Source organism: Elgaria multicarinata, chromosome 21, assembly GCF_023053635.1.
Source record: "Elgaria multicarinata webbii isolate HBS135686 ecotype San Diego chromosome 21, rElgMul1.1.pri, whole genome shotgun sequence".
In the NCBI taxonomy this organism is placed as follows: Eukaryota; Metazoa; Chordata; class Lepidosauria; order Squamata; family Anguidae; genus Elgaria; species Elgaria multicarinata.
Window position 1 is genome coordinate 10,336,802 of NC_086191.1, and position 13,291 is coordinate 10,350,092.

At 49.3% G+C, this 13,291-nt stretch overlaps 1 protein-coding gene across 2 annotated transcripts in view; it reads right to left on the reverse strand.

Moving 5' to 3' along the window:
* Window positions 1–13,291, reverse strand: part of ASH1L (ASH1 like histone lysine methyltransferase) — a 63,185-nt gene that overhangs the window by 14,792 nt on the left and 35,102 nt on the right. For both annotated transcript variants that reach the window (XM_063146133.1, XM_063146131.1), the window contains exons 7-13: window positions 7,721–7,815; window positions 4,610–4,683; window positions 2,365–2,410; window positions 1,966–2,074; window positions 1,527–1,733; window positions 1,273–1,419; window positions 159–267 (exon numbers count right to left, since the gene is read on the reverse strand). In XM_063146133.1, coding sequence (XP_063002203.1) covers window positions 159–267; window positions 1,273–1,419; window positions 1,527–1,733; window positions 1,966–2,074; window positions 2,365–2,410; window positions 4,610–4,683; window positions 7,721–7,815 — 787 coding nt within the window. The remainder of the gene's footprint in view (window positions 1–158; window positions 268–1,272; window positions 1,420–1,526; window positions 1,734–1,965; window positions 2,075–2,364; window positions 2,411–4,609; window positions 4,684–7,720; window positions 7,816–13,291) is intronic.

Genomic DNA, 13,291 nt, shown 5'->3' on the forward strand with positions numbered 1-13,291 from the left:
CCCCCCCTTTTAAATCACCTTATTTAAGTGTTTAGTTCTGCACAATGGCTTGCATGGTAGTCCCATAGGAACATAGAACACACACCCAGCGGCCGCAAATAAGGACAGATACAGAACTCGCCCCGAGCCGCTTCTAGGGCTGGCGACACACCCCTCACCTGCTTTTCTACGTTGAAGGAGTGGAAGTTGTAGTCGTACGTCAGCTCAGTGCCGGCAGGCATATCCTTCAGCGCGTACAAGCCAATCCTGTAGACTCCGTTGACCGACCTGTGGGGAGAAAGGAGAGGCGGTCCCAGGGCACGGCCTGTAGGCACAAGAGGCAGCCAACCTCGCTGATGCTAAGCAGCTCTGGGCCTGGTCAGTGCTTGGAGGGGAGACTAACTGGGAACTACATGAAGCCACCTTGAATTCCGCCATGAAAGAATGGTGGGATGTAAATGTAATGAGAGAGAGAGAGAGAGAGAGAGAGAGAGAGAGAGAGAGAGAGAGAGAGAGAGAGAGAGATGAGGGGGTGCCTTTATTTTGAAAAGGCTGGCAGTCTTGGGAGTGGGAAGCACAGAAGATCAAGCTCTAAGTTTTCACCTGGGGCACCAAGACAGGGGCAGGAATTACGACTCGGTGCACATGAACCTGCTGCTTTCGTCTCCAGAGGTATATAGTTGGGCCACTGGTGAAAAACATCGCTGAACGACGTGTACCTTTGGTCCGGCCCCAGAGGACTCCTCTTAGCTTGTGGGATGTGAGAGTTAGGAATGAGCTTCCAGAATCAGAAGCAGTTGAGATGAACCATGAAGGGCAAAACCTTCAGCTACCCCTGCCTGACCCTAAATATGAAGTCACTCAACACTGTCTGCCAAACAGGTGTTGGGGATGGAAAAGAAGAACTGGGATGTCACCAGGAGGGCCTTGATGTTCATTAATCACCCCTTTTTTTTTAACCCTGGAAGAAATACATGCTGGTATTGAATTTCAGTGTTAACCGCCCCCCTGGCGCACTTAAAAGAGCCGGCACAAAAGGAAAGAAGGAAAGGGAGGGAAGACGAAAGTAAGCAAACTCAGGCTCCATCCCTTGAAGTAAAATTGATGTCCTTATGAAGGCCAACGGGAATGGAAACAGGTGACAAAGTGTCTGAATCTGGGACAAGGCATGAGGTTGGGGAGGAAGAAGAGGGGCCTCAGGCAGAAAGAGAGAGAGAGTTCTTTTAAGGAACTGTGTGCAACGGTGAAAACAAACCGATATATGTTTTACCCTGGCATACTGGGCGTTCTTACCATTTCTGCATCTCGCAGTTTGGATTGCAGCTGTGGTTGATGAAGCGGGCCTCGTTGCCCATGCGATAGCTGTCAATCACCATCCCGCTGTCGAGGTTGAGGCAGTAGTGATCGCTGTGGTTGTGGTACTGCTCAATCATTCGGTTCCTGGAAAACGAGACCAGGGGGACTTCTGGGAGGTGTGTCGCCTCCCATCGTCTCGCTCTTTTGAAAGAGGTCAGCTTGGGGTGCTTCTTCGCCTGCCCACCCCTTACCTGAACTCCTGCTCACTGACCACTTCTCCCAAATACTCGATGATGAACTGCCCTGCTTTCAGGGACTCCTTCGTACGGATTCCCCAGCCTTTCTCCTCGGCCCGGAAGCGCTCCAGGCACTGCACCCATTCGTGCCTCTGGATCCGCTGGTTGCAGCACTGCTCCCCACAGGGGCAAGTGTTGGGGGAGCACTCGGCAAAGATCATCCTGAAAGCAGAGGGGCAAGGGAGGGACAGGCTGAAAGCGAGCAGGGCCTCAGGGTGAGGATCTGAAAAATGGCGCAGGCCACCTGCCGTTTTTGCAAGAATTCGTACGGAAAAAACGCCCCCCTCTCCCTGCTACCCAATCAATCGGGGAATCTCTTTAACCCATCAAAAGCTTACTTAGGGCCCAATCCCATGTCTTGCGGTTCCCAGCATCCCCCAGGCCGTGTTTATACCTGTTCAGACAGTCGTCTAAACACCCTTTTTTGTTCCCATCCTCAGGTCTCTTGCAGTTGCAAGTGGTGGCCTCGTAACCAGAAAGAGGTTTCACGTCCACATAAACATCTGCAGATGGAAGGAAGGGGAAAAATACACACACACGCACACACATATATATCTATATCTATATTCCAAATCAACCTCTGGAACAGTCTTTCGATTTACAAGCCTCAACCCATAGAAAAAGCAGGGCAAGGCAGCCAAAGCGCAGGGTTATGGTCCGGTGGTCCGGGGGGGAGGGGGGCAGGGGGGAGCGCAGCCAAGTGGTGATCAATGACTGGCAAACCCCACGATCGGGGGACGGGGGGGACACACACACCATAAAACCAGCGCTATATAAACACAAGGTTACTTACTCGAACGGATTTTTTTATAAAGCGGGACGTCTGGCTTTTTATACAACTGAAAAGAAGAGAAGAAAGGTCCTTTATTACATTGCAGCGTGATAGCCCTCCACGAAGAGGGAAAAGAAAGGAAAGCGATTTGCATTTCTCAAAAGGGAAGATTTGCTTTCTGCCTAACCGAGCTTAATGCAGGATTCTTTGTTGAGAGACAGGGAAGGGACACAGACAGGCAGGCTTTGATTTGTATCTTTCTTTAAAAAGAAAAGAACCAACAAACAGACACGAATTGGCTTAGGTCCAAAGAAGAGTGAACGGCAGGAGAAGATGTCTTCGTGCTGCTCCGTGAAACTCACCCTCTAGTGCTTGCAGTGTGGCACCACACACATTCCACAGGCTTACCCCAACCTGGTGCCCGCCAGGTGTGTTGGACTGCAACTCCCATGATTCCCATGCTAAAGTGATGGGAGTCGCGGCCCAACACATTTGTAGGACACCAGGTTAGGGGAAGCTGTAGCTATACAGCATGAGAAACGGAGTGGATAAAAGGAAGATGCAGGCCACAGCATCTGATACCTGGCCAGCCGTAAAAAGAGATCAGAAAAGGGCTGGTGCACAAACAGAGGTGCTTCTGTGGACGGCTGTGAGTGCGTGACACAAAGCCAGGAACCGCCTTTCTGTGGACAGAACAGGTTCCAGACCAGGCTCGAGAAGACGGGCACTAATGGACCATGCCGCCATCACCCTCTGCCTCATTCTTGAGATGTTATGATGGCTCCATTCATCTGCCTCCCACCGCTTCTTCCCGCAAAGAGGGAAGAGACGCCCCACAGCCTCTGACCGTTAGCGACAGGAGCCCTCCATCTGGAAGCAGCCAAAGCCCACAACAGCTCCTAGCCTGGGAAGACGCCCAATTGCCTGCGTTCCCAGGCTGGGTGCAGAGAGGGTGGCGAAGGCCCTTCTTCCGCAGCCTCTGCAGAAGTGCCAGCTACTACCTGTTAGCAGGGGTCCCCCCCCCGCGCCATTTTCTTTTTTAAAGCCTTGTATCCAGCAGACTAGGCTGGACAGAGGCATGGAGGAATCCGCTTCCTTTCGAACGCTCTATCTGATCAAAACAGGTGCCAGGCCTCTGAAAGGCTCTGGGGCAGGAGCTGGGGTGTGCGGGTGTGAGTTAAAGCTGTGTTGGATGCACGACAGCTGAATGGACGCCTGTGCCTGCACATCTGCAGCCCTCTCCACCCCAGCAGACACTCAAGGACGCCCTCGGAGCCAAAAAGGCTGTGCTCTGCTGCTCTGGAGGGAGATTGTAACTGGGATGTCCTGCATGCAAAGGATGCACTCTGTCATTGAACTATGTCCCTTCAGGAGCGCATAGGGTGGGGAAGGCTGGGTAGGAAACAAGTAGGAATGGAGGGAGGAAGCTGCAGCCGGGGAGGGTGAGCAGCGGGAAGGGCCCAGACGGAAAGCAGGCTGGGCAAAGGGACATCCTGACATTACATCTATGTTTTACAAGGCAGAGGTTGTTTCCTCGTGCAGGGAAAGAACTGAATTTGCACCCTGCTAGGCAAATCCTGCGTCGAAATCTCCGGTGGAAACCTTTTGTCAGCAGGGACACCACCCTATTTTTAGCCTTGCGCACAGACGGGCGCCTTAGGGAGAACGCAGGAGGGACCGTTCAAATGTGCTCCTTCTCATCCCCAAACCTCAGCTTCTAAGTGGAAAATAAAATAAAATGAAACAAAACACCAAATAATAAAAAAAAATACACCCAACCCCACTCTGCTCGGGACCAGGTCCAAGAAAAATAAGGACTGAAAATTTTCAGCGCTGTTGGCAGAACATCTGAATTCTCCAGAGGCGTGTCAAAAGAAAAAAACACACACAAGATCCCTGCAGAAGAAGCCAGGCACTGTCAAAATAAAAGTCCCCAGTAGGATTGCGGGTGGACACTTTGAGAGGATTCGAAGGGCTGCTATTTTGCACAGGAGGAAAGGGAGGGGGGAGTGGCAGAGAGGTAATGGAAATTGTCTGCATTAAATATATATATATATATATATATATATATATATATATATATATATATATATTCAAGGATCTCTTTTTCCCCTCCCTCAGTTGCTGCCATCAGCAAAAGACTCCTGAATGCGCAGCTAATATCAATGCAGCCACAGCAGAAAACATCTAATTCTTCTCGGGGATCTTGGAATGCAACCTTGGCCTCTGGTGACATTAAAAAAGAAAAAAAGGATTCGTCTCCTACCTGATTATGTTTCCATTGCCAGAGAATGTCATAAGGCAACTGGAAGTCGATTCGCTTTTGGCGCAGGTATTTTCCTGCAATGGGGGAGGAAAAGAAGATAGTATACAGAAGTCATGTATCCTCTTTCACACACGTGCAAACAGGGCTGCTAAGGGAAGTACAGGCCCGTGACATCTTGCCGACTGAGGCAGAAAACCCAAACGTCCTTACCACACACGCGAATTAACACGATGCACAATAAACCAGCAAGGTCCCCAGTGAAACTGGCGTTGAAGGGCAGCTGCCCACAGGCGTACGAGGACCCTAGCTGGGTCAGACCAAAGGCCCAGCGTGCTTCACAGTGGCTGACTGGAGGCCTCCGACGAGCCCAGAAACAACCCCTGAGGGCAATAGCCCTCCCTTTGCTCTGGGTCCTCTGCAGCTCGGATTCAGCGGCTAAAGCCCGTCTCTGCACACGGAGGGTCTGTTGAGCCAGGAGAACCAGCAGCCATTGATAGCCCACCCGCCTACACATTGACGGCAGCTCTGAGGCTCGCCAGAGCTCTACCCTGAGCGTCTTCCAGGCTGTCTGAGCAGGAACTTGGCAGCAAGGAGTTTTACTTTGTTCGAACAGCTTCAAGGTGTGAGCGTCCAAAAAAGACACAAGCAAATAATAATAAGAAAAAACGACGCTGCATCGAAAAAGCTACGTTTCCCCCACTATTGGGACGTACCAGTGAAGTGGGCAAGGGAGGTGTAGGAAGACCAGGGGGTCAGCAGAACTTGCCTCTGACCTTGGCTTCAGTCAGATGCGAAGGCATCTCTCCCCCACTCCCTGTCTCTGCAGAACGCACCCGAGGAAAGGAAAGGAAAGGAAAGGAAAGTGGGGGGGTGGGGAGAGAGCAGCTGTCATGTTGTCTTTACAACTTGCTCTTAAAATTTGTTCTTATTTTTCAAAGCCTCAAGTTGTGCTTGGCGAGTTCCAGGAAGCAGCAAAGTCCGCTGGGAATCTGTTTTCACTTCTATGACCTCACTGGGTAAAACAAAAGGCTCTTTCAAGGGCCTGGCAGCCGGCCCGGAGAGAAGGGAGCACACTCCTGCTCTCGCTCGCTCCCTCGCCCTCAATAAAGGAGGCACCCAGACGAGTTAGCTGGGCAGAGGAATAATCCTCGCAATGTGATTCGGGGAGGCGAGACTGCTCTGCCGTTATGCCAGGCGGAGTAATTAAAGCTGCCTTATCTTTATAATATGTGTTTGTTTGCGTCTCCCGGTGCAAATAAACTGCGGGCCGTGACCTGGCGAGGGGAAGGGGGACCAGGAGCACAGCCCGGCACGCAAGCCTCCCTCCACCCCATGCCCCCAAAGCTTCTGGGATTCTCAACCTGGATCACAAACAGGAGGCCGCCTAAGCGAAAGGGACCCGATGTACCCCTTGTCCTCATGCCTCTCCGCTCCGAAGCAGCAACATTCTTGTGTCTTTTTACTCCTACAGAGGAACACGGCTATTATGCTGTGCCGGAGAGGTTCTCCCCGCCCCGCCCCCAAATCACAAACGGAGGCAATGAAGGGAGAGAGGCATGTTTCCTTCCCCTCCCGTGACATTAGAACTTTAGAGTCATCGGTGGAAGCTGACAGGCAGAGGGTTCGGGACTGACGAGAGGAAGCCCTTTGCACGATGCGCAACCAGCTTGTGGAATTTGCTGCCAGGAGACGTAGCGAGGGCAGCTGGCTTGGCTTTTATTTTTCCTAAAGGGTTAACCAAATTCGTGGAGGAAGGGAGGCCTGTCAATGACAGCTCTTAGTCAAGATAGCCCAACGGAACCTCCTTTTGCAGAGACGGTGTCCCTCCGAAGGCCAATAACAGAGCCGTGATCCAGTTACACAGACCCTATGGCAGGGGGTGGGCGAGGAAGCTCTGGCCTGCAGGTCAAACGCAGACTTCCAGGCCCCTCAGTCCAGACCTCCAGACTCTCCCCAGGCCCCACCCCATTCCACCAGCCCTGCTCTAGGTGACAGATATTATTTACTCCATCCCACTCTGTCCCAGAGTTACAAAGCTGATGGGAGACAATCTTGCACAAGCTGGGGAAAGAGAGGGCTGGGAAGCAAATGTCTTTTCCTTTCCCATTGCATTCTGAACAAAGGTAAGAGCCACAGCCCTAACTCCTCCCACTTTGGACTCTGGCCACGCCCCCTGCTGGAATGCAGCGCCGCATCCGTTTCGACCGAGGTAACGTGGGCCTCCACTGGGAGGAAGCTCCCCTGGCCTTTATGTTATTCCGCTTTATAAACACAACCATTAACTGCTGGGTACCATTTCAGCAAAATCTGCTTGACCTGACTGCATTTGTATCTTGCCCTTCCTAAAAAGAGGTCTGGGCAGTGCACATGGGTGGAGTGGGGGGGGGGCATTTTATTCTCACGCTCATCTGTGTTTAGGGCCCAGGTGAGCCTTCATGGAAGAATCCTTGTGTACCCCAATCCAGGTCTGACACAAGGGTTCAAATGTGAGGGATTAGGCAACTGGAGGCCCAACCGATGTTTTGTACCACAGCTCCCAAAAACCTCAGCCGGTAAGGACAGATTGCCCAGCTCCCGGTCTATCCCGCCCTTAAATATGACTGGATGATCTAGGAACAATCTGGCTTTATACTAGTAGGTGGCGAAGTACTTCTTCACGCAGCGCAGGGTTAAACTACGGAATTCGCTACCACAAGATGTGGAGATGGGCACCCATTTGGATGGCTTAAAAGGGAACTGGATTAATTCCTGGAGGAGAAGGCTATGGATGGCTACTAGTCCTGATGGCTATGTGCTACCTTGAGTATCCGAGGCAGTAAACCTATCTGTACACCAGTTGCTGGGGAACATGGGTGGGAGGGTGCTGTTATAATCTGTACAGAAGGGAGGGTTTCGTGACTCCTGCCTTCCCCCTCCATTACCCCAAAAACCCGAATCTCGAACCCCTTGAGACCCACTTGAATCTCGAACCTGGGGTAACCAGCTCACGTATCCCCACAGAAAGCTAACGAGCGCTCTTGGAGGTGCCGACTCCCTGGAACCAAAAGGAGGAAGGAATCCACGGGCTTCCACAGCATGCGATGCACACGGGGAACTCACTCACTCACTCACCCACATGAATCGGTGCCGGGAACAATCCGTACTCGTGTTCTCCAGGGGTGTACTCCAGCTTCTCTTTCTTTAACTGGATCAGTCGGCTTTTGGGGCTGAAAACAAGAGCAGCAGAGAGAGTCAAAGGGAGCGCAAGGCCAGAGAGAAGCACGCTGCTAGGACTGGTATGGCCTGCCGGGTGAGAGCGCGGCCTGTGAGCTGGGAAGAGCTTCTCTCCATTTCAAACTCCCTTGGCGCCTTAAGTAAGGGCCTAACTCGATGTTTTTTTAATGGTGCAGTTAGCACAGAAATGCCTGGGGTTGATTCTTTTTTTAAACTGTGGGTAAGCGTTTAATCCTTTCAGCCCCAGCTATGATGTAGCGATTAGCATTTTTGTCAGGAGAAGGAAGTGTTAACGCTCCTCTCCTCACGTGCTGCAGTCCCAATGCAAAAGTTTCCACTCTCCCACCCTGCTAAGTTTTTAAAAACGAGAAAGGTGTGATTGCAATTAAAATAATACCTAGTTCAGCCCTGATTATATTCTTTTAGCATCACGGTAGAACAGCCTTCCTCAACCTGGGGTGCTCCAGATGTGTTGGACTACAACTCCCAGAATGCCCCAGCCAGCTGGCTGGGGCATTCTGGGAGATGCAGTCCAACACATCTGGAGCGCCCCAGGTTGAGGAAGGCTGCAGTAGAGTAAGGGGAATAAGTACAACAAGCCTCCTTAAGGGATGACTAGAAGATACCCAAGTTCACGTTAGTGAAGGCCTTTAAACATCTGTGAAGCCGGGCTCTTTGCAAAAGTTAAGGGACAGCTCAAAACAGGAGCAAATGAGTTAACAGGGTGAATCAGAACCAGAAGGTTTTCGAGCTGAAAAGGACCTTAGAGCAGCAATGTGGTCTGCAAGGCCTTGAAGAAGAAGGGAGAAAGTCCCCAGAACTTTCCATGTTTCCAGTCCCGATGATTACAGATAAATACATAAAGGCTAAATTGCTAAAGGAAACAGGAACGAGATGAACCCACCCACCCAGACCAAGCTGAACACCATATTGTTTATGATATATTAAGATTGTTCCAAGAGTAATTAACTCCTCTTGTACTTCTGAATAACAGTTTCTGGACAATACTACAGTACAGTAAGGGCAGTACGTCAACCAACTTCAATCTGGCACGTTTGCGATATCCATCTGCGGATTTAATCAGCCACATGGAAGTAAAACCTGCAAATGAGGAGCGGCCTTTAAGCTCCTGATTGATTTTCGGCGTGCCACGACCCACGTTGGCTGAAGGAACTGGCCTCTCCTGACCTACTTCAGTGGCCCTTTCACAGTGAGCGGCGCAATTAACTGTACTGCCACTAGAGGGTACAGTGCTATTTTAACGATTAAACGCTGGTGCTCAGCACAGATAACTATGCAACTGAGTATCACCCAGCCACCACTAAAAGGGTCAAGGGGCACGTTGCTCTGGGATCTATTAAAAGGGATCAGAGCCCTACATCTGTCTTTCAATTCCTAGCGGATCGTGACAATGCGCTAGGACTAGAACTTCAGGGCAAGATCCAGGGCTCCACTGTCGTTGGGAAGGGGGCAAGTGAGCACCCAGAGGGCAGCAGGCGATGAGGGCATCAAGGCAGCAGAAGCAAATTGCATTTTAGTCCTGTGGTTTCGATGGCGCTATGAGTTAAGTGAGCATCACAAGCAAAATGGCACGTGCTCAGAGTATCTTCTTTAAAACATAATAACAACAGGGCTGGCAAACATTCATAACTGGAGCGACGAAACAGTTCTGAACATCGAATGGTGGTTGTGTGGGGGAAAGAGAAACATTAGTTGTGTGCAACACGGCCATCTGTAGTCCCCCTACCCCCCAAATAAGACCATTAAGTCCAGAGTCTAAAAGTATCTCACTGCACCCGTCACAAACTATTTCTGATTGGGTGGAAGGTCACGCCACTGCACACCATGAAGCGTTTAACACCCTTTCTCCCAGTGAAGAAGCTCAGCTAAGAACTCCCATACTGACAACCAGAAGAAATACCTCCCGAGGAAGGCATCCACCTTTAATCGATCTGAAACATTTAGGTGGGTTAAAAAAGACGCCTCAACTGAGCAGCAAACTTAAACACAAATAACTTTTCAACAGAAGGAATTGCAAAAACTTCAAGGGGGTGGAGTTAGCCTGTTGTCTCAACACAGCGTGTTCTCCACTGAGTGGGTTATTGTGTTGTCTGAACACGATAACTCAAGGGTGGCTCGTTAGCCATGCAGTGTGACTTGTTAACAACCCAACAACAAACCATGGGTTCCCAAGGTGGCTCGTTCAATAAAATAAGCCACATGGCACAGTTAACAAGCCACTCTGGGGCCGTTCAGACAACATGCGAACCCACGGTTCAACAACAATCCACAGTTGTTGTGTGAACAGCCCCGAAGTAGCGGCTCAAAAAGGTGGACCTAGGACTGTAGAACAAGGTGTGTCTGTGCACATGCTCAGCCCACGAATTTGTTTTCAGAACCAGAATCAGAGCTCACAAACAAATCCTTCCGTATAAAAATGTACTCCTATTTGCGCCCCCCCCAAGGTTTCTTGTTTTCAGCAGTCTCATTTGAGAGGGGGAAGGTTTTGTTATCTAAACCATTGGGAGCAGCAAACCCTTGCAGACCCACTGCAAATAAACCCAAAGATCTACCAGGAGTTTTCGATCTAACTTCTGTCCGCTTCTAGTCTAAACTGACTGGTAGCGATTCTCCAGAGTTTCAGACAGGAATCTTTCCTAGACCTGTGTGGAGATGCTGCCAGTGATACCTTCAATGTCTCAATGTTAAGGAAAAATGTGGCTAGGGTCTTCATATGAGTAGGGAACAACTTTCTAGCGATTATTCTTCATCAAGAGCTGTAAACCTAGCTTTGTGAGACTAGCTATGATTTTTCTTTATCAGTGAGACTTGTAAATACTGAGGTTTGTACTTCAAGCATCACAACCTGGAAATATTCCATTCAGCTGTTTGTGAAATGCTGAAGAAGGAAACAGTTGCCTTTCGAAAACAGAAGGTATTAAAGACTCTTTATGTATCCAAAATTTATTTTTAATGTCTATGAGTACATGTGCCTCTGTGTTATTTAGGTATTATTTTAAGAGAAGCAATTTTGGGATAATTGCTTGATGTTTGTTTGTTTGAGATTACAGCCTTAAGGAAGAATATATTTCCAATCTGCACCGCATTCATGAATACAGTGCATTTTGGAGTTCATCTGACACCACTTTGGGTTCTTGCTTTGGAGACAGAAACCATCCATCTCTGCTCTGGTTCGCTTCACGTTCCAACACACAAAATACCTTCCTCCCTGAAAGTCTCGTTGTTGCCAAAGAGCAATGAGAGGCCAAATGGTAAGCATCTTCCTCACTTGGGAGAAAGTTATTTATACGAGAAGAGCTGCTGAACTGATATTCACGAGCGTAAACTCGCTCCTCAGGCTTAGAGGAGGGAGAGCCAGATCTCTCCTTTAAGGAAAAAACAAATAGGAAACGCTGATGAGTCATACGTCTTGTGAGCAAAGTATTCTTTAACTTGGATGCCGTTCAGGAATTTTGCGTGTGGGCTCCAGAGAGGAGACAGCAAGTTGCATCAGATTGCATCCCAGGGCAAGGGCATGTGTGTGCTAGCTGTCTCCTGTGGACTAATGCAGGTCTGAAAAAACCCTCACCAGCATGGTTTGTGTGAACCGAAGTACGGAGACGGCAGCAACTTGTACTGTCAAATGCGATAATTTAGTGCTTTCCCTAACTTCTCAAAGACGGTCATCTACATTGGTCAAGCGGCAATGTGAGCCGCCAGTGATAGGAATTGGGGCTTCAAGCCACCACACTGTCGAACAAGAACCACTGGCAAAATCAGCCACTCAGTAAGGTCCTACTGCTATGTCCAGCTTGGAAAGCCAGTTGAATTAGATTGAGAGTAGAATGCACTTCTACCTGAAGTGCCCTTCCTGTTCTGTCTCAGGGAGTCCCAAATGCCTGCTAGCTTTAGAAATGTCCAGACGGATTCTCCACAACGCAGCAGCCTCAGGAAAACCAACACATAAAAGCCAGGAAGACGGGCATGTGAAATTGCATGGTTAGAAGAGCAGGACTTGTCCCTGAGGGCTTCCTCATGTGAAAATCCCCACCTCCACTTTCAGAACTGAACACGGAGCAGCGTTGGGTCAGTCTTTCACCAACCTGGGACACTCATTGCAGGTTGAATGTGAGGGAAAGGATGAATGCAATGAGTATTCCCTGTCTGCACAGAAGAGCATGTTACAACCCTGCGGTTTTATGACTGTGCCAGCGTTTTTGCCAACTGTGGACAACTTGAAATCAAAGTGTGCCATTTCACATTTAACCATGGATGCAAACTGTGGTTCAAATTAACCTTCAATAGCAGAAAAATGCCTATGATAGTGGTAACCCTGCACCATGAATGAAAAGGTGAAGGGGAAATTCCACACCAACGGGGAAGGAATTGAGGAAGGAGGACTGCACAAGCCATGGGAGATTTCTGATGGCCTAGGCATTCATTCTATCAGCAATTCATCCAACAACTAGGTAAGGTAGGCCATTATTACTATGTCATAAATTAAGCTGCAATCAAAAACGTATATGCAGGATTTGCAGCATTTGTAGAGATCACAGAATCCAGCTTTTGTGGTACAGAATTGTAATTTGTGCTTTTTTTAATGCACAAATCTGGATAAGCCCGAAGGTTTTAAAATGCCTTTATACACCATCTAAAGCAGGGATGGGCAACACATGGTGTGCAGACCACATGTGAGTTCCCTGAGCTTTCCCCCTGGTCCCGATTGCCCACCACCCTGCAATTGTTGGTGCTGTGGCAGCAACGAAAAAAGCATTGATTTTACGTGACAACCAGACCTCCCCCCAGAAGCATTCTTTTGCCTTCAAACAAGGTATGTGCTCCCAGTGACCCCCAGATGCTAGCACCCCTGATCTAGAGGTTCTCCTTTTCTCTTGGCATTAACCGTCTAAAATCACCGCTTCCTCAATGTGAAAGGGGTGGGGGTAGGAACTGGCGAGTAATTGTTATTGCTAAAAATGGTTTCAAACCTCCACTAAAAATAAACAAATCAGAAGTGTTTAAAATTCTCAAGCCCTTCTCCAAGGCCGGCAATTTTGCAACATGGCCCAAACTGCTAGAAGCGTCTCTCACACCAGAGAGACCTGGGAAGGTGCGCGATGCCTATTTTCAGTGTCAAATTTCTAAGCCCTAATTCAGAGGAGTAACCCACTGACCGAGCAGGCGGGTGACTTACTGCTCCTGGTGGTTTCACATGGACCTATGGCCTGATTGCCGTCCACTTGGAGCAGAGCCTTCAGTGTGGTGTCCCCCTTCCTAAGGAACTTCCTGGCTTTGGAGGCCAGACAAGCGCCAACATGCCACTCCTGTATTCCAGCCTTCCTTGATTAAAGGCCAGGGTGTGTGTTTTTTAATCAGAATTCTCTTTCGTTTTAAAAAGAGTAATTACTTTAACGTGAAGTTTTATTTGATTTTTATCCTACTTGATCTTTTTACTGGTCACCGCTCCGG